General features: G+C 36.9%; 1 protein-coding gene across 5 annotated transcripts in view; it reads right to left on the bottom strand.

Annotated features, from left to right (window-relative positions):
• TNRC6A (trinucleotide repeat containing adaptor 6A) overlaps positions 1-21,326 on the bottom strand; it is a 53,402-nt gene extending 32,076 nt beyond the window's left edge. For all 5 annotated transcript variants that reach the window (XM_062588774.1, XM_062588775.1, XM_062588777.1 and 2 more), the window contains exons 1-5: positions 21,180-21,326; positions 20,552-20,599; positions 18,208-18,243; positions 8,831-8,921; positions 4,740-4,761 (exon numbers count right to left, since the gene is read on the bottom strand). In XM_062588774.1, the coding sequence (XP_062444758.1) occupies positions 4,740-4,761; positions 8,831-8,921; positions 18,208-18,243; positions 20,552-20,599; positions 21,180-21,184 (202 nt within the window). In that variant the 5' untranslated portion in view covers positions 21,185-21,326. The remainder of the gene's footprint in view (positions 1-4,739; positions 4,762-8,830; positions 8,922-18,207; positions 18,244-20,551; positions 20,600-21,179) is intronic.
• Between the last annotated feature and the right edge of the window lie 874 nt (positions 21,327-22,200).

The following is a 22,200-nucleotide window of genomic DNA, read 5'->3' as shown; positions in this document are numbered from 1 at the left end:
CTAACAAATATATGTACAGTTTACATTTGTGTGTTAATTTCAAATTGAGACTTAGCAGAAGTACTTTTAGGTGTAGCAGAATTCTCCCTTCACCTCCCCAAGTACCAGAATGCCTTTTAAGCTACCCAATTTATTCTGTCGAACATATTTTCTGGGCTACAACTTCTCCAAAAATTAAGTCAGCTCAGTTAACTGTCTTTCTTTAAATATGTTAATATTCCATTGTGGCTATTATATATTCTAACATATCTTAATCCTTATCTTAGTATTTTTAATTTGTTATTAAACAAGCAACTTGTTTAATAAAAGTTTGAATAAAGTACTGTTTTGCACATCAGTATTTTGTTTTTAATTATGCTAAAGTAGAAAGATGATTACGTTAACAGACAGTCTATCACAGTTAATTTACTTGACTAGTAGTAGCAAACTTACAAAAATTAATATTAATAATGACAAATTTTGATAAAGAACAAACCTGCTGAAAACCCACAAAGCAGGGGATGGTGAAGTTACAGTTTACAGAGAGATTCCAAAGAAAGACGCTTCCAACTTGTGTTGCTTTCCCACTCTGCAGATTTCATTAGAAAATGGAGGAGAAGCATGGTGTCATTTTACTGCTACAGGAGTGCTGCCTGCCAACTCCTCCTGGAGTAGGGGCCCAGTGACTTAAACTCCCCCTCCAATAAAAAAAAATGGCAGCTGTTTGAATAACTGTAATGCAGATGGAAAACAGTTTCACTCGCACAAAATCAGCTTACAAAGATCAAATCATTTACAAAACCACACAAAGAACAGCATCAAGCCGTCATTTAAATGCTGCTTCTTATGCTGCTTAAGCTGACCTCTTAAAAATGTATTGTAATACACTCTCCTTGCATGCCATGCCCCAAAGAGTTGTCAGTGCTGGAATGCTGAAGGGCAAACAGAGGAAGTCTGGCTTTCAAGCTGACACACGTAAGATGTAGGGCTAGAATTTTCGTTGTGGAAAAATGGCCGCAGCTGTAAGCTCAGCTAGCTGATCTGGAAAATATCTAACTGTTTGCCAATTCATTAACCCCTGAAGATCCGCACAAAGGTAAGTTATATGGCATTTATATGGATAATTTTAACAGCAAGCATTTATTATTCTGGTCATTCTTGCTATTTACTTTCAAGTTTTAAAGCTAACAAAACATTTTTTTCAATAGAGTAAAGCAGTTATGTAAGAAAAAAAAGCAGAAGACTTAGCGTGTTTGGATGATTTTACTCGACAGAGAAAAAAATGAATAAGAAGTTTCCAAGGTGGGAAATATGAGTCAAAGATTTCAATTCCACACCCAGCTATTTTTAAAAGCACTTTCTGTTTCAGTGGTTGATTCAAAGTTTATTCTGTTCTGTAACAAATGTAGTACTTTATGTCTTTGCCTTCTACAAAACAGGGAATTTCAGAACTCAACAACTGTTAGAAGTTTTCAGTTCTACCTTGTATTGCTTTGCAAAGCACAAAAGCATTCAGAGCTACTAACCACAATACCAACATCAGCATTACTGTTTAGTCTTTTTAAAATTATTTTACTATGGTTTTGTGTGTGTGTGTGTGTGTGTGTGTGTGTGTGTGTGTGCGCGCACACATATATAAATGTGTGCAAAAAGGTATTTCATCTCATAATGAAATTTCATTCTGCAGAAATACATCATGATTATTAATGTGAGCACTATACAACAAAACTCAAACATTCTTCTTGAATAACATTCAATTTAGAGCTTGGTTTATTATTAGGAATTCATGGCCACAGTGGTGGTTGCGATTTCTAGAGATATTCAGGTGGAATGGATTGATCTGTCTTGAACACTACTAACATCAAATACAGCAAAAATACACATTTTGCCAACCTAAAAAGGAATATTACAACAACTGACAACTCTACAGTATTCTCAACCAATGAGAACTTTCAAGTGACATTATTTCTAAAAATATATGGTGCAAGAGCACTTGGAAGGCATGTATCAATGCAGGAATTCATTGTGCATGCACATTCATAGGTGCTGCACAAATGGAGAAAGCTTCCACTTAGCAACCAATACATTAATCGGTAACTACTATGAACTCCCTCTTCCCTCTTTTATTAAAACCAGATATACAAAACTAGACAGGTTAAAACATTTGAAATCCACAGCAATTAACAACACTACAGTATTAAAAAGGTATTTGTAATAGAAACAGAAATATTTTCATTAGCATATTCATTACTTTAGTTGTCAATTCTGAACAGGAAGAAGAATCAGCACTGTTAAATACCTTGGCAGGTAACCTTGTATTTTACACTCACAATGACAGCTACTTCAGCTCGTACAACAATGATTACTACCTTAGCTAAAAACACACGTTGGAGTCATCCAAAATACACTTAAAACCAAGAAATAATCTCCTCATTCAACTATTCCCCATTCCCTAAGCAACCAGCTACTGTTCTGAGACAAGGAACACTACTCTGAATTATTCAGTGATCCTATACTCTTGTATTCTATCTTCAGCTCACACACAAAATAAATTATTTATGACATAAACAAGATGGAAACTTGGAAACTAATGAAACATTAATTTGCATCCTGAATACAAGTAGACAAAACTGTTGAAACAAAGAAAGAGGTATGTGCAACAAGCAACAAATTTTAGTCCTATTAAAACTTGCATCACTGAATCCCATGATGTCTGTACTTAGAACTCTGGCAGAGAAACGCATGCTGACAGTCCTTAATTCCAGCTATGCTTTCTGAAAGACTCTTAATAATAACGTAACATTAATGAACAACACTAAGTCTCTAAAGATAAAATGAAAAAGTAAGGTTTACTTTGTCCTTCAAAACAAAATGTTCCCCTCCCCAGTTCAAAGATAAGCATCAGGTAGCCTACCGAGCAGAATTACTGCCCTCCCTCCTTCATGCTATTTTTAGCTGTCTGCTTTTGCAGCCTCGTCCCTAATGCCACGCACGGATGCCAGTACAGCATAAGTACATAGGTCAAACATTCATTCAAAATGGACAATATTTAAAGCAAAGTATTTTACCATTTTTCTTCTTCACTATCTTTTCAGATATAGTTAATTAATGCAGAATAAAAAGATACTTTCACAATTACTTAAATCTGGTTTACCATCTTAGAAGTTTTACTGCAGGAGTATGCAGAAGAAAGTAAATATTTAGCCTGTACTTCAAACACAATTCCATGAATTGTTTTGAAAGAGATGCTTTTTAAAAAAAATTGAGTGAAATATATTTATTAATTATAATACTCCTGCGGCTTCTTCCACCCCTTTTAAGTACTCAGACCTGTTCCTAAAGCCAAATATAAAATTCTCACTGATTTCAGTACCAAGGGAGTCAGGTTTTAAGTCAGCCCAATGAAATGTACAGATAGTTGCAGATATAGAACTTAAGTTTCCATTAATGTCACCTACTACAAGAACAGTGCACTGGCATTCATGTAACCACCATAATCTGGCAACTTCCTCTGACTCAAGTAGTTAATATTCCATAAACTGAAATATTAACTTTCTCAAAGTTGCACATAAAAAAACTCACTATAATGCAGAACACAGACAGCTCACATTCTGTCCACACAGCATCTTCATACACTGAGAATCTATTGTTTCTAAAAAAAGTATTTATTTTAAACACACATTAAACATTTATACGTTACACTTGAATAAACTAGACGTAAATGCCTCTCAATACCTGGTAGTCACGGCTATAGACTTAATCAGATTCTCTGCATAAAAATACTGATTCTCCTGCCTCCTTCACTTCAACCATGTGCTAATTAGCATACTTACCAACAGTAATGGAAATGTGAATTCGTTCTTTTGCCTCATCTCAAGCACTGTATTCCTATACCATTTTTCCTATCTTCATGCCAGAACGTATTTTTGATGTTTCCAAAAGTAATTATATTTCTGCTAAGCAGGGCTTCTAAGCTCTTATTTCTACCACTGCTCAAGGTAAGTATTTAATTAAACCCAATGTTCCTAAAAAATACAGATTCAGCAGGCACTCAACAGGATCAATTATGTGATCATTATCGATTCCTCAATATGTTAGGAGCTAAAATTAAAAAGGAAGTGAAAAGAATCTTTTCTTTTCCCCCCTTACAAGAAACAGGTTGGAAAGGAGACTTTTATAAAGCCCACAAAAATTCATAGTAACTGCAGTGTTCCAAGCTTGCTACCGAAAGTCTAAATTACAGCTTTTAGACACTGTCATCTTGACAATTTTTGTCAAGATGAGCCCTCTAAACACAGCAGTTAGTTAAAACTGGATCAATCACTGGTCTCTCAAGCCTTCCCAACCCACTTGCAGTTAGAATATTTAGAAGCTGAGTTTCAAACAGATCCGTTATGTGGATCTATAAAAGGTCATATTAGAAGTAGTGTTAGAATGTTTATGCACTTTTCAAACAAAGCAAAAAGGGGAACAGCAAAGCATATAAGGAAAAGAACTCATGATTATACGTATATGCCTAGTGATATGTAAGTAACTAAGAATGAAAAATAGGAAGAATAGAAACAAGCAAATCCCTGGAGTAAACCATTAGCCCATTCCTTTTCTAGCTTTTTGTGGTAACTATTTGAAACAGTTCAATTGACTTTTCACAGTTCCTGTTTTTCAGTTTGAAGGGAAACTTTCAACTGACCCATTTGACTCAACATATTTTAAGACACAGAAATAATACAGAGAATAGATACAACTTTAAAGTAACTTACCTTTGATTTTTTGTTCAATGGCCTAGAAAAAGAAAGAAAGTGTCAATGATTTGTGGAGACAACGAAAATCACATGTGCACGCCACTTTATAAAGCAACATTAGCTTTTGACTTTCCTCTTCTAAACTGTTTTCAAGTTAATTAATTATCTACATCAGAAGCATGTCTCTAACCAACACTTGCCAACTTTTCCTTATGCCTAGAAAGCCATTTAAATATTACAGAAGACGAAATTAATTTGAGATAACTATACGAAACAGACAAAATTAAACTTGCAAATTAACGTTTGAAGCAAATTAAACACTGTGCCCGGAAGCAAGGAATCTCCACTACATTACTGCAGAATATGGCTGGGAAAGAAAGGGAGGGACCTAGAAATCTAAAGGCAGTACAGAAGCAAATGCAAAAGCTTTAAGTTTTTACTTTTCAAGATTCAACCGATTATTCCTGTGATATGGCCAATATAAGAGACCCATTTGAAAAAAAAATGTACCATAAGATAAAAATGGGGAGAAAAGCATTTATTGTCATATGAAAGCACACCTTAACTGTGCAGTTTTAGTTATAGAAGATAGTGAAAGTGACTTCGTAAAGGTCATCTCAAAAGCACAAGTCCTAGTTCTTCCTATCTAAAGCTACAGTGCTCTTAATTATCACTTTTAGAAGGCACTATTTTCAAAGCAAAATGAGATTTAATTTGATAGGATCACTTTGGTAGCAGTATACAGCTCTTTTTAATTATGATACTGCACATATTCCACATCATGCAATAAAGTAATTTGAGATAATACTTAAAGTAACTATTGTTTATAATTAAAACCTTGAAAAGGGGTGGGGGGAAGAGAGAGAAGATGTTAGTACTGTTAGGGTTGACTATTGAAATGTTATTAATAAATCTTTAATGTCATATCCTCACTTGTGTTAAAGAAATCAAGAATATCTTGACAAAACCCTAATTTTTGACTCCCTAAGCTGACAAAAGCAAGGATACATTAAAAAAAAAGTTACTATCCAGTATGTAGATGAAGTCAAAATGCAGCCTCTTGCTCTCAATGTTTTTTTTTCCTTCCCCTCCACTTTTTCTTATCCTTATTGCCCTGATTCTTCCAATACTATTGCTCCTCATTTTGCAAAATGTAGTTGCTGTACTTGGTACCACCACTCAATGTGACAATTTCTGATTTAAGCTGACTTTGTCTAAAAAAAGACTAAAAAGTTTATTTTGAAGGCTTGGGAAGTTTGGTATGTGCTCTGCATGCCAAGATACTCCATGTACAAGAACTGGTTTTGAACCAAGAACTCATGATACATTTTTATAACGTTATAAAATGCAAATGCAAAAGTGTGGTTATAAAATATAAAAGAAATACAATTCTAGATATCCCACAGAAGGTGCTCAGCAGCAGGATGCAAGCAGGATGCAAACACCATGCAAAGGAATGTATCTTCTCTTACTAAGCTGGTGTCATACCTTTGCTGTAGCTGCTTTTTTCCTACTATTCTTGTCTTTTAACTCTAATTATTAAAAGGCTACAGCATATATAAAAAAATGCTTTCCCTGCCACAGTATGTTTACATGATGTCTCTTCCGTTCTTGGCCTGCCTGGTACATGTGTTTAGGACTTACTGCGGAGGCTTGCAACCTTTTTCCTTAATTTGTGCACTCATTGCAGAGGGGTGCAGAGTTCCTTCTCTACTGGGGCTTTTCAGGGATTTTATATATTTTAAACATTTTAAATCCAAATAAGAATGGAATTATCACAAACCATAGACATAAAGAGTATGAAAATACCAGACTCTTCCCCGATTCACCTACGAATTACTTATTTATCAACTTTCTTTGCTAAATGATTTGAGAACATTCAGTATTCCATTGTCAAAGCTCCTAACAAAAAAGTCTATCAAAAATATAATTAAGTTTGGCATTACACAGTATTAAGGCTTTCTGACTTTAGCCTATTGCCACCCAAATGCCATGAGATTTTTTCCAAAATCTCTCTCGAAGATAGAAGGTCTTTATCCTGAAATGAGTTTACAATTAGGCAAAACAGTTTAATTTGGGAAAAAGTATAGAAAGACAATACTCTTCTACAGAAATATGGTTTCCAGTGCCTGATCCATGGGTTGCAGCAGAGACAAGCCAGAAGATGACTTTATTACTCTCATAGCTTCAGACAAATCAGCTTCAATATAAAATCAAAATGATTAATCTGATACTAATTCACAAACAGGAAAATGAGACAACTTAGAATTTTGCAGATTATTTGCTTGATCTCACTGCCCACAGCATCCAAAGAGATCAGCAAAGAAAAGGGGTCATCGGATAAGGCTACTGAATGATTTAATACTTACTCAGTTTAAATTCCAAGGTTATTCAGTTTAAAACAAAACAAAATGCACTATACTCCCCACACACCTCTATTTCAGCTATAGACTTCTAAAATGGATCAGTGCTTGATGAACTGTTAAATGCTTTTCATTTTTTTGCTAGTGAGCCTAAGGTTGACAGCACCAAACAGTATGTTCTTAAGAGATCACACAGAAAAAGCTAACAAAACAAAAAGAACAATTTTGGTCCATACAATTCCATATATAAATATTAATGATCGGTTAAAAAAGAAAGTCACACTAGGAATTTTTTTCTTAATAGCTAAATCAACTGGTAGTTGTTTGTTACTATATCTTTCCAGAGATGAGTCCTCTTTAATCTAGACCAAATTTAAGCCTCTTCAGGAAGGCACATGAGCACCCTAATGGCATCCTACTACTCTTTCCATAGAAGCTGCTTAAAGGTCCCATAAATTGAGTCCAAGCACTTAACATTTTGTTGCTCTGAGAATACACTATGTCAATGTGGGTATAAGGCTTCTTAAGAACAGTCTAATAAGCACTCCATACCAGGGGAGAGAGTAAGCAAAACTTTCAATTTCAGGCAAACCTTTGGCCTCTTTACTTGCAGAAAATATTCATGCTTCTATTTCATCTAGCAATTTCAGTCAAAAATGCCTTTCAATTCATGAAATACTAAGTTTTGTGAGCAAGCGATCTCTAGCATCCTGTATTGATAAGTCTTGTAGCAGTGAAAGCTATGAAGAATCACTTATCTAAAAGATGAAATCAAATTTCACAAGTAAACCAGCTCCTTTCATGTTAATGCTTTTATTAAAGCAAAATTCTGAGAGGAAAATACAGCATAAAGTTATACTTGAGGTCCAAAAAATTTATTATGCAGTTCTGTTGTCAGCTACTGACAATATTATGGAACTTCTCATTCTGAAATACAAACAAATATACCATCTTTTGCAGGAGTATTCCTTATACACTATTTCCTTTAGATTTGTTGTAAGATTAGATATACCTAATTTTGTATATGCACACAATAAATGCCTTTATTTACATAAAGGGAGAGAACTGACTACCAATTTTCCAGCTATATAATAAATACCTAACATTACTCAATGGAATCAAAGGAAAAAACCCTGAGAAGCAAATTCACTCTGCTACCATTGATTATCAAATATAAGCGTGAAATGGACATGTTTTGAAAAACAGATTCACAAGCTCCTCTCAAGCTTAGGATCAATATTTAGAATCAATGGCTATAATGAATATTTTGATGTGAAACAGGAATTCTGAAGCATTCAAAGTATTTCCCTGATGCTTACATCTAACACCTTCACTGCCAGTATTTTCATTTTAATCCACCTTCCTCAATGCAAAGCTTGCTACGACAAGACTGTTTCCATACAAAAAGATAAGAAGATACATTAAAATAAGGCTACACCTGGAAACCACTACCTTTAAAAAATGTATTCTGCAAATCTTACAAGTGCAATAATATTGAGGAAGCTTCTAAGATTGAAACTGACTGAACTGGCAATCAGAAAAAAAATACTGATACCTCAGAAGAATATACATTTCTAAAGAAATTATGTGTTAGTTACCATTAAGCATTTATCAGCATATAAACCGCATAAGGAAAACAAAATGAAGAAAGAACACTTGAATAACAACAGCTAAAACAAGGAATATTTAATAGTAATGAAAAGTAATCTATGAGTGCAGGTTTTTATACTGTAATGCTCAACATACCTTTTTCTGAGCAGCTTCCTTCTTCTTCTTGTCTTCTTTTCTCTTTTTCCTTTCTTCCATCAACTGTTCTTCCTCTTCTTGCACTAAATCCCTGAACCACAAAGTTTGTAATTAACTCTCCCAAAATACAATCTGTACACACTTAAGATTCACTTTAGACAATTATTTCACAGGGATTTGAAAGAAACTGGGGAATTTTACTTATAATTGGATAAAATTTCTAAAGCGAGTATGTACTTTCACTGCAAATCACAAGTGACAAAACTTTAAAAACACATGCAGAGCCAAGCTACAATACAGGATTTTCTTTCTTCCAAAAATAAATAATGAAAGTTTATACACTAATCAACTCAAAAACCAGTGCAAATTCAGGCATTATTGAATCTCTACCTGCTGTTTTGAATTAGTACGAATCCGAGCTCTCACACATCACACTTATCCACTTTCACGTGTACTCACCCACGGAGTTTTACTACCCTTAGCATAAGCCACACAAACCATGGGTTCCTCCCCTCCCATGCAGACTTCTGCATCACCACCAGTGCTGGAACAGCCATGCAAGCATTTGCATCAGTGCACTGATCATAAACACTACCTCTGCCAAAAAGCTACAAAAATACACACACTTCCTTGCCAAAGCAGCTAATTCAACTTATTGCATATCTGTATGGATGCTACTGCTGATGTAAAGGATGCATGAACAAGCAGGAACATAAACTGAGCAACATTGTCACACCAGAGCTTTCAACAGCAAAGCAATTTTAGAGCTTTGTAAGTCAGTGAACAAAACTGTAACTGTCAAACATGAAAACAAAACTAGTTAAAATTATTTAAATGCATAGATAGTATAGCAGCAACACAATTTTCCAGACCACGCTACGCTCTCCTTCTTTTAAGGAAAGATTTGTTGGCAGAGGAAGCACTGTTTTTGTCTTAGCCATACCATTCACCCTCGGACCGGAGAACAGATCTTAGCACATGCTTACTCTGGAATTAATTCTACTTTAGAAAAGTTATCCTCATTTGATGGATGACACATGACTGCATACACTCACATTAAGTGAATGACAAGCTCACTTACACAAAACTTTGGGAAGAAAAGAACTAACAGTGTCAATAACAAGTAATCAAGTATGTGGTTGACTTCTGCCTGTAACATCTGAGTTCCCTTTTTTAGCCTCAAATTATCTACGAGTACAAAACTGCAGTTTCACAGAGGATAGCTTTCTTATATCTAAAACAGAGGTGAAATCAATTGAATACATGTAGCATATGCAGATCTGGACTACAGAAGCAAAACACTGGATGCCTAATGAGTACCAAAATTTTCATTACTTATTCTTCCATATAAATAACCAGCTGATTCTACATGCAACTTTAACACAGTTCAAGCCCCAACCCAATTTCAAAATGGGTGCAGTTGTTTGGCATGTGTGTGTGGTTTTTTTTCCTTTTCCTCTTTTTTTTTTTTTTTTGAGAGAGAGATCCATGCTTGACTTCATCTCAGTTCCACTCTGACAAATTCACATAACTGCCTCACTTTTTAATTAGACAAGCAGCACTCTTACAATAGCTGTCTCTTATTTCAGGTGGTGTGCCAAAAGAAGTAATAGTAAACAGGAGCTCATCAGGTCTTTATGATAGCCAGAAAGTTATTATAGTTAGCATTCTGCCTAATATTCCCTTTCTGTTGGAAGCGGTCTGTACCACATTATTGCTGCTCAATTGTGTTCCAGTTTTCAATGTCTTGCTGGAGAATCTCACTACAAAGCTTTAATAATTAAAACAGGACATAAACTTCTGAGAATGTTAACATCACCCCAAACAAAATTTGTTTCTACTAATACTTTCAGTCAAACAACAGCTATATCTTATCTAGATGGTAAAAATCTATTTGGCTAGAGGGGAAACATTTATATTCACAAAATTAATGAGTATTTCTTCATTTAATTATAAATACCTTTTCTCTCCTCCCCCATTATTTCTCTCTCTCTGTAAACAGAGATTCTTTGGAGCATGACTACGTGTTTCCGTGCAGTAACTAATACAAGCAGAAATCAGTTTGCATCCCTGTTTGCTGAGATCTTCACTCTTGCTGCAAATCTGATTTCATCCTCTACTTGATTCTTTTCCCAGTGCTTCCTTCTGTTGGAATAAGACTGATTTAATGTATATCAAGGATTCTCTTTCTCCTCTAACACCTTTAGGATGACTGTTACAAGTATCAGTTTGTCACATGTGTTAATAAAAGCTGTCTGACCAGTACTTTTTCTCGCCAGTATTTTTCTCACCCCACTTACAACACAGTAATGCATTATGGATAGACCACTGCTCTAAAATGTTTCTATAGACCAGTCAAATTCTGTCTTAATTTCATCTGTTACCTAATGACCAAGCACAGTGTTCTTTACTTTTTAAAAATAATTTCTGATTAATGATATGCAAAAATCTAAAGATATTTTATTTCTGATATCTCTCCGATTTCAGTTGTACTGTAAGACAAATCACAAACCATCAAGTGCAATCTGGCTATTCTGCATTTTACTGTACTCTTATCATTTGGCTGCTAGATTCATTGAGGACTGCCCTGCTGCAGAAAGCAATCTTGCATTTTTAATTAAGTATCAAAAATTATTTCATAGGCAACAGGGTAAGATATGCAGCTATAGAAAACAGTTACAGACGGGCAGTTTAGTTTAAAGCAATCCCACGGATACTTTGCAAATTGAAGGTGACAATCTGCACTGACACCTGTGCACTATGAAGGCGATACATAAGCCAGTTTTGTCAATTGTAGTCTTGCATGCTGAACATTTCTAACGAGGCTGAAGACTGTAACGCTGACTCCCAGTTTGAGCTCATTTGGAAAAGTCCGATTTGTAACAGATAATTTGAATTGATAAACAATACAAGAAGCACAGAAGTCCTAAATCAATCTAGGAAAAACAGCTTCCATATGTCACGTAGGTTATTTCTGACAGAGTAAAAAAATTTATTTACAATTGATTTGCGTATGAAGAAGATTGAGTCACTGATTCTCTATTCAGAAATACACTATTTCTAAACGCATCCCTTGAGACTGAGTCACATAAACAAGCTGGAAATGCCAAGCACCACGTCTTCCTCCAGTGGCAAGGGAAAGTCATGTCCATAGACACTCTCCCATTACAACCACAGCACATATAATGTGTACTTACTTTGCACATATGCAGGAGGCTTGACACTTTCCAGAAGCATTAATTCAGCAGACGTTTTCTCTGAGCAGTTTTCTGCCTACCTTGTCCCAAGATCACCCCAGGAGAAAGCTACCATCACAAGCAGGCTGCATAATTAGAATTCCTGTAGCTGTTCCATGTCATTCTCTTTCCTCAAGGTTACTTCAATCTGGAGAAGGAGCTGGCTGTTGAGCCAGACTAATTGTTCTGGAGCAACAACCTGGTCACTGTTCTTTCTGGGGCTGGCATCCCCAGGTCTGTCAAGCATTGGGCATGCATGTCTAGGCGCAAGACCTAGCAAGAGGTAACATCTGGACACAGGCTACTGCCGGCAGAAGCATTTGACTAGTCTGAAACCTGATCTTAACAGGCTGCAGAGCACTAGGGAATTAGCACAACTTTCTCAGCTGTCACCTGAATTAATTGTTCTAGAAAGCTGAATGAACTCTACGGGCACAGGTTAAACGCTTCTGATGCGGTAGGCATATCACTGTTGTAGGATGGTACATTGCACAGAATTGTCTACTGGAAGAAAAGTAGATTTACAGGACTAATATCCTGACTGTGTTTGATCCCTCTGCTTAGCCTGGAGATGAGAAGCCTGAGGGATGATGTTATCAATGCATATAACTATTTGAAGGAAGCCTGTAAAGGGATGAGGAGAGAATATATTCAGTGATGCCCAGTGACAGGATGAGAGACAACGGGCACAAACTAGAACACAGGAAGTTCTACCTGAATCTAAGGAAAAACTTTTTTACTGTTAGGCTGTCTAAGCAACAGAACAGGTTGCCCAGAGAGGTTGTGGAGTCTGCATCATCAGAGCTATTCAAAAGCTGTCTGGACAGCATCCTGGGTAGCCTGTTCTAGGTGACTCTGCTTGAACAGGGAGGTTGGGCTAGATGATCTCTAAAGTTCTATCCAACTATAACAGTTCTGTGATCCTGTACCAAGCTGAATTCAAAAAGTTAAGGAAGTAGTCAATTCATTGTTTTCTAGAATGAATGTGTGTGTGTCAGGCACAAAGAAAACCATATTAACTGAAAAATCATTCAGAATGTAAAATAGTATTTTCACACACACACAAAAAAAACCATATCAACACAGGCACAACTAAATCAACAAAATAAAATGTAATTTTTACAATACAGATGCTGAGTGAAAATGCTACCAACTAATACACTGGTATCTTTGAAATGTTCTACAAGAAGATCATTTTTCAGTTTCCACACAAGAACAGAATTCTTCAATTATCACACTGTAATCATTTATCTTCATATACTTAAGAACAACAGATTCTGGATGACAAAGTCAGCTCAGGACGTACACAGAAAACTGTGATTAATATCAGGACCCTAGGCAACCCCTGAAGAAAACTACCCACCTATAGCTCATAACATTTTGACAGCAGTATTGGATTACTTTTACAATCTCTAACCGCACTGACTGAAAAGCAAAAATAACTCATGGTACACTTAACAACAATGCCCTTGCTGCCCATTTTCTTCATTAAAAATCTGACTTAACGAAGATAGTCCTACTGTCACTATCCCTCTTACAAATGTAAACCTAAAATAGTAATCTACCTCATTAAATCATCATATCCTAAAGTTGAACTGCTAACTTTTCATCGCTGATAGCTGAAAAAGCAAGTTTCTTTTATTCTAACATACCAATATGTTGCCCTATCAACAGACAGAAAATGATGATATTTATATATCAAATACCAAATTCTATCAGAAGAGGTAACAAATAAGGTATATCTTTAATGCTACTCCTTGAGAAACAAGAGAATTACTAAGTATTTCCCATGTATCATCTTAGGCTTTAATATTTTCCTATTCCTGTTAAGTATTCACCATTTTATTTTATTCTTTGTGCACAAACTATCAGCAGTTTCATGTTACTTTACAGCACATAACAAAAAATACCATAGGAATCAAGTCTAACAGTAACAAGATAATGCTAGAAAATAAACAGGTTTCTTCTGCTGGGTTCTTCCCTATATCTGGGTAACCATTTATCCCACTGGCTTAATATGGCAGGAGTTTTCGTAGTGGCATGCTTGGTCCACCAGCTACTCACAGAAGAAGCAGCGACTCAAAATTCTGATTCATATACGAACACACAAGCAGACTTCTATTATTTCCCCTATCATCTATCCAACTTTCACTAAAACACACGCACAGGGAATTTCCTTTTCCTACTAAATAGTTAGATTAGCTTGTTCATGGTTAAATGGCCTTAGAAGAAATGCAAACCTTATTTTTCAATTTAGATCAACTGAAAATAAAGTATCCATGCCATACCAAATTCACATTTGAGACTAGAACAAAGGCCTTCAGTTTAACTAGAAAAAAACTCTATTTTCAAATGAGATCAAATGAAAATGGATCTTCATCTCAGGAGAGACTATATATTTGACGAGTCTGAGGACATAAAAGTAGAAGCTGCTATTCTCTGTACAATACTGAATACAAGGAGCGTCAGATAAATATTTTCCATCATTTACATATAATTTTTTTTAAACCATTCTTGGTGGTCTTCTGACAGCACTTCTTGTAACACAACTCTTGTTTGTGCAAGACAGAAGATAAACCAAAATGCTTCACTTAGTTAAGCCATTGCCAAAAAAATTGTACTTTTTAATTTAAGAGGGATATCACTTTCGCAAAAGAGAAAGTGCCTTGGGACTTTAGGTTATTTTTGAGAATAAGTCTTTCACTTCAAACCGTCACAATTACATGCCATTAAATAGAAAGCAGTCACATTTACGTCTACAGTCAGCATTCACTACTCTTTCTTTGTGTTAAGTTTCGACAACTCTAATTTTATTTTTGTTTAGACAAGATTTGGCTTGCAGACTGGAAAAAAAGGCTCAGTTCAGAATATAAATATTTCAGGTAATATTTACATCAAACCACATTGTAATTGTTACTTTAATTCATGAAAAAATTTTGATTAACGTGAGATCTTTACAAAGGCAACCTGGAGCTTTTTAAACACGGAAAACATAGAAAAATAATTAGCCATTTTTATCATCTATTCTTATGTTATAGAAAAGAAGATTCAACTATATCTGTATTTTTCTTGGGAGATATATCAAGGATCCAATAACTGGCATTTGTAAAGCATGCTATTTTTGCTGTTACAATACGCAAAAGAGAAATGTTATGCCACTGCAGAATTACAATTCTAGTCACCCCACTGAGAAAATTATCGTTAAAAGAAAAATTTTGACACAAATCATGATCCTAGACATAACACTGTATTATGATTTGAACATAACATTTACTTTAGTGAAAAGCATGCAATATTTCGCATAACAAGCACTGAAAGAAAACGAGTCACCATTTTACCATTAATGTCAATTATCTAGCTTTCATCTAAGCCAAATTACCTATGTAATAAAGACAAAAATGTATTAATTTTGTTTCAAGATTCTTCAAGCTAATACTAACAGTTAAGATATATCTCTACAAATAACACTAAAAATTTTAGCATTATTACAAATGCTCAGGCATGGAGTTTACTTGCCAAGCAGGCATCTTCAGAAAACACGTCCCAAACCAAATTTAAGTCACACTGCCCCACAAGATGGTGCTAGTACATTTTTAAAGACACTGCTAACATCAGGAATAAATACTTCTAGAAGCCTTGAGGCTGTGAAGGGAGTCTCCCAAAAGTATTGCATTAGGCTTACTTTGAAGCACTTCAAACACTGCAGAGATTGTATTTGGGATTTTGGTGTCATTACATGGCCTTCCACACTAAAAGCATTAAATGATGAACTACTGCAGTAGTCCTAGCTAACAGAAATGAGGGAGGTAGGGAGCACTTTTCTGGTGGGTAAAGGAAATCAGATAACTAGTCAATCTCTTAGTAACTTTGTGTTAATAACTGAAGGTAAAAAGATATTTACCAGTTCATTTCCTGAAAGGACATTCAGCATTCTACCCATTCATTGATCACAGGAACTGAAGACACCAACAGCATGCCTGCCACTGATCCCTGAACATCAACTTTTGTGTTACCCCTTTCTCCCAGTGTTACTTTCTACCGATGTTCTACATGGAGCAAATATAAAAAGTAGGAACTTAAGTGATTTAACACAACGGCTTCAGAAAATCCAGTGACATACAAACAAAACAAACTTCAGAGGTCAGAGGGGAATCAATTCCACTGAGCTGCTTTTCTTCTGGTTATAAATTAACTTGTACTGCTACAGACTGAGCACTGTTAGATAAGTACATTTAAGCATCTTGAATTGAAAGAACTTTTAGAATTCTGCAAAGACCATAAACATATGTACATGTACACATGCCATATCTAACCTATGTCTGATATGATTTATAGCCTTGCAAATAGATTGCTGAGACTCTCATTTTTGATAATTTTTCTGTGTTGTGACCTACAAGATTCCCAATCTTAAGATTCGGAATAACATAATTTCAAAAAAACTGCCAATAAAAATTCTCAATTTCTGAAAAGTAGTTGTAAGCTTTTCTATTAAACCACCATTATTAACAAACCTACTATAAACCACTTGTTTCAATTAAAAATAGATCCTTCCATTCCTTTCAACGCTTCCCACAAAAAAGTCCACTACTACAAAAAGAATATTCTTCAAGCTTATGGAATAGAAACCACTACTTTAAAAGTAAAAAAAAAAAAAAAAAAAAAAAAAAAAAAAAAAAAAGAAAGAAAAAGAAAAGAAAAAAGAAAAAAAAAAACAACAAAAAACAGCAGTGCCTTTAATGGAAACATTCTCTGAAAACTAAAACCACTCAGCACATTATACAGGAGCAAAGAAAGCCTCAGGCCCTGATAAGAAAATGAAAACACTTATTTACAGATGTTGTATATGTTTTAATTCTTTTCAGCTATTAGTGTACAGAAGAGGTGATGCCAAGCTGAAAACTGAAGCCATACTTAAATGCATAATTAATTACCAAAAAAATGCCAGCAACTTTTTTTTTTTTTGCTTTTTAATACTCTAGTCTTTAAATTATCAGCTTAGAAAGATAAAAGTTTAACCATCACCCCTACCATCACCAATTATTTGGAATGCAATCATCTTTAACATTTTTTTCCTCCTGGCTCGACAGAACTACGCTGCAAGCTACAAGCAGTATAAGTATGCCATAGTTTTGGAACAACATTTGTGTTACAGTTTCCCTCTGAGTTTTCAACCAGGATTACAGTCCATGCTCACTGCTACACAAAGATACAGAAGACAAATCTCTTTCCCAAGTTTATCATCTAAATACACAAGGCTTTAGTAGCAGCAATAAACAATCCTTATCTCCATTAAAAAGAAAAAATCAGAAACTGAAGAAAATAGATTAAACTACTTCTCCACAATCAAACTGATCATGGAGGATAGCTGTAACAGATGCACAAACTTGAATATTGCCAGTCTAAGTTCAGCACCTTAACTGTAAGGCCACTCATCTCCCAGAGTGCTGCAATTTTATTAACGCAGAGTCAAGTAGTATACCACGATGGGTTTGTTATAAGACTAGAAAAAGGAAAGGTAAATGCAAGTTACCTTCTAGGGACAACCAGACAATTACTCATGATCTGAAAAAGTATGTCAGTTATTAGGTAAAGGAGAAAGACATATACCATTTTGTCTATGAGTCTCTAAAGATCTTGAAATGGGTAAACAGAAAGCTCCCTCCCTACAGTGTACACTTCCCATTTGACAGCATAAGTCATAAGAAGTTTACTGCTCCCCCTGCCCCCCAAAATCTCTAGTGATCAAATTTCAGCAGAAATTGCTATATTTTTCATCCTGTTTCTCCTATGCCTCTTTCACTGAGCTACCTCATTTTTTTTCTAAAGCAAATAGGGAAAGCCTCACAGAAATATGATTCGTTACACTAACATAAAAGAGTAAATAAAATCTCACAGCAGTAACTTAGAATACTTTGATGAAATCTAGAGAAATACATGATTTCAGATAAAGTCTGCTCTCTCAAAACATAAGAGCCTGCAACCAACGCAGATGGACTCTCTGCAGCAGAAACACAGATGAATGAAAGCTGCTTTGACAGTTTCCTCTGTAATTTACATGCTTGTGAAGTAGTAAGTCAAACTCTTTAGTGTGGGGGGGGGAGGGGGAGGGAGAAAGTTTGTAAACATATTTCAGATATTTACCTTCTCTCAGTTCCACATAAATGAGGCAGGAAAGCCCTGTTTACCAAACAGAATTAAAATGTTATTTCTTAAATGAAATCAGAAGGGTTTTTTTTTTTTTTTTTTTTTTTTTTTTTTTTTTTACTGTTTTCGACATATTAAAAAGTTCAACTTTCTTTTACATTCCTCCAGCTAATAATGCAATTGCACATTCTGTTGTGGGCGACTTGTTCAGCAATGCAGACTGAAAAGGTGATATTTAGTTTGTAACATTAAGCAACAGTAAAATGTGTAATGCATTTCTTTCAATTACTGCTGCAAATCATGCAATATCTTATTTTTGAAATTGGTAATATATGTCTATATCACTAATAAGAAAAACAAAACAAAAAAGAGAACATTTGCTGCCTGTTTTTTCAAAAGCATAAACTCCAAAAGTCATCTCACACCATTTGTAAAGCAATGCCAATGTCCATGGAGTTTGCAGTCGATATATAAGCTATGTAAACATTTTAGAGAAAAACTGTAGCATTAGTGTATTAATCTTTCCCAGGAATATATTTGCTCTTTTAGGCAGATTTGCCTAAGCCACTACAAATGTATTTACATACAAATGCAAAATTGCAAAAATGGTTGTAAATAGTGATATTAGAGAAAGAATGAGTTATCTGTTTAGTTCTACAGAATATACTAAAACAGTAATAATGCTTACCCAGAGTAAGTATGCTACAATTTTATCAGACCATATGCTCACAGGCTAAAACTCCCACACTAAACACAAACTAGTTAAAATAGGGATTTTTCTGAAAAAACACAACTGCTGTATTAATATTAACAACAGCAACAAAATTTAGACTCTTAAATGAATGAAATATATACCTCTGTATCAGAAAGTACAGTATGGCAGAGATTCATTATGTATCAGAATTTACTCAGTGAACCTTGTTCTGTTCTCAACCCCCACAAATTACTTAATTTAAGTAGTTCTATAAATTCACTGTCATCTCTTTTCAATTTCTACACTGCAAAGAGATTTCCTGGTAAGCTAGCAGACCTCACATTTTTATGACTGTAAAACTTCCATCAGAATATATTTTTTTAAACTTAATGCTCAGTCCATCTAAATGATATGATTCCAAAATCCCTTCTGTCATCAAATATGTATTAAGGCTTTCCATAAAACACTAATGTTTTAGATTTTTTTTATATTGTGTTTTGATACCTTTTGCAGAGACATTACTTAAAGGAGCTGCAATTTGACATTGCTCTCTTCAAGTAAACTCCATTTAACAACAGCCTTGTCATTGTATTTAAAATGACATGCTAAGTGTATCTTAAAGATTCTAAATAAATTGTATAGAATCCCACAATAAAAAAAGAAAAATTATTCACTCTTAAATATATGATCAGGAAAAAAAAAAGACACATACTGATAGCAGGGGAAAGCCAGTCAGTTTTCACAGTGTAACTGTAAATCAATCTGAAACCTGGAGACTGATCAGGCACAGTAAATCAATAATAAAAAAGCAAAGTACAAGAAATAACATTCTAGCAGCTAAATTCAGGGTCTAAATGTGTGTCAAATAGCCAGCATCCCCTGGTAGAAGCCCTATTTAGGTCTAAATGAAAAAGAACACCAAAAAAAGTAAGACAAAGATAGGAAACATAGAACATGAACAACTGAAATCGTTAAGTATTTGCAAGAACGCCACTGTACTGAAAAACAAACAGTGCAAAAGAAAACCTCTTAAATACAGAAGTGATGTAGATTAACTCTTTATTATTCAACTGTTGAATTAAGAATTCTGTGCAGGTAAAGAGTTCTAAGTATTTAAAACTGAATCTTTCATTTGTGAACTCTGTAGAATAAAAGCTGCAAACTTTTTCACAGAAGGGAGGCAAGAAACTAATCATTATGCAGTAATACTTATTTTATATTTGGTTCAAAGCCAATTTCTCACCAAAACCCAAACATCCCAACAATATTTTGCTGAGCAACATAGGAGGAAAAAAAACAGCCTGTCATTTCTTTTTTTTTTTTTTTTTTTAATTAGGCACAACAATTTACAACAGAAAAGCAAGTTTTCTCTTCAAAAGCGTTCTAGCCCATAGAAAGAAAGTTCTACAGAACCTGATATAATGTAATAAATTACATTATGGAACCATATTAAAAAGGTGCTTGGCCTGTAGAATTAACCAAAATTGCACAGATTTCTCTACACAACAGACGAATTGCATTTTCCAATTTTTTAAAATCCTTACAATTAATATGAAACTAAAACTCCAAATATAACTCATGAAGATTTCTAGCCCTAAGCTAACTCTTGTTCTGCACTGCAGGAGTGAATTCAAATGAGTACCTTACCTGCTTAGTTTTCTTTCAACTTCTTTGGTAGCTGTAGCTTCCAATTCTCTGGAATAGAAAGTGATGTTGGTTTCCATGTCAACAGAAACGCAGCACAAAGCAAAAAAATAGAACCGGAGTGGGGTTAAGATATACACCGAGCTCCACATGTTGATTTGCCAGGAGGAAACGGGGAGACCCCAGATCGCCAGGTAACCAAGCGATACGTTTATCCAGGCGCAAGTGAAGATCAGGGAAGCATAACTAGATAAAGCGATTCTTCACTGCAACACAACCTCTACATAAATATTTCAAAATATTAAGGCAAACAGTTCCCCTGCATCACAGAAACTTACGAATTTGTTTAAAACGCAGCGGCGAAAAACAACAAATCCCTCCCGACCGCAGGGGCGCGCGGAGGTGGGAGCCGCCAGGCGCTGACAGCGCGGCGGGAGCAAACAATACCGCGGGGCGCGCACGGCGGGCCAGCGCTCAGCTCCGCGGGCCGCGCCGCGCCGCGGCGAACCCCGCCGCCCGCCGCCTCCGGCCCGCCCGCCGCCGCGGCCCCCTCCCGCGCCGCGGCCCCGCGGGCGCCTCAGCCCGGCGGCGCCCGCCCTCCCCGCGGGCGCCGGGCGCGGCCCCGCCGTACCTCATGTATGTAAAGTGCTCGGAGTCCGGCCCGGCGAGGCTGCGGCCCGGGCCCGGCGCTGGCGCTGGCGCGGCGGCTCTAGGCGGCCTGGGCCCGGCACTGCGGAGCGGGAGGGCCCGGCAGCTGCTGCTGCAGCACCGCCGCCATTTCCTGCCTCCTCACCCGGCCGGGTCCGGCCCGCCGCACAGGAAGAGAAACCCCGCCCCAGGCACCACTTCCGGGTTGCCGCGCACCCCGACATGGCGCCGTAGCAACCGCCCTGGCAACCGGCGGGGTGGCGGCGGCGGCGGGAGGGCCCCGCTGGCGCGGGGGCAGCTCTCCGCGGCGCATCGCCCCCCGGGCCGTGGCGTCTAGCTGCGGACTCAGTGCCCCGCTGGATTCCTTGCTGGCCCGGGCGCTGCGCGCCGAGGCGCAGGCTGGGCGGCACGCTGCGGCGGCAGCCCGGGGAGCGGGCGAGGCCCCTTTCCCCGCAGCGCGGCCCCGGCGCGGCGCCGGCCCGCGCGTGGGCGCTGCCGGTTGCGCGGCTCCGCTCGCGCGGGGGCAGCCGCCGCCCCGCTCGCGCGGGAAGGAGGCGTTAGCGCCTACACGAGCGCTGTGACTGCGGTCCTGCTGTCCCGTTCCCTCTCCTGGAGTCCGCGAGGTTGAGACCAGGAGTCGCGTAGATGCTCGCAAACTCCGCTAGAAATTAGCTTTTGGGAATCGATACCTCAGTCTAGAAAGTTCACAGAGACATTTTAAGTCTGAATGCACAAAATGAAAAGTAGAAGAATATCGAGGCCAAAGTCTTTGTTTTAGTGCGCTTGACTTCATTAAAAGTATACCAGAAATTAGAGAATAAAAGTGGACAAAGGGAATAATGGAAGAGGATTAGAAACGATAACGTCAAGAGAGAATGAGGCTAAGAACAGCGAGGTTCACAGCAAACATCCACGTTCTCGTGGGCACTGAGAGAAGGTGGTGACAGCGTTACCGTTAGGTCTTTATAGCCCAAACACTGCAAAAGCAAGAATTGGAAAATTCC

This window comes from Rhea pennata, chromosome 15 (genome assembly GCF_028389875.1).
Source record: "Rhea pennata isolate bPtePen1 chromosome 15, bPtePen1.pri, whole genome shotgun sequence".
Classification (NCBI taxonomy): Eukaryota; Metazoa; Chordata; class Aves; order Rheiformes; family Rheidae; genus Rhea; species Rhea pennata.
This window is presented reverse-complemented; position numbering and strand designations above follow the sequence as displayed.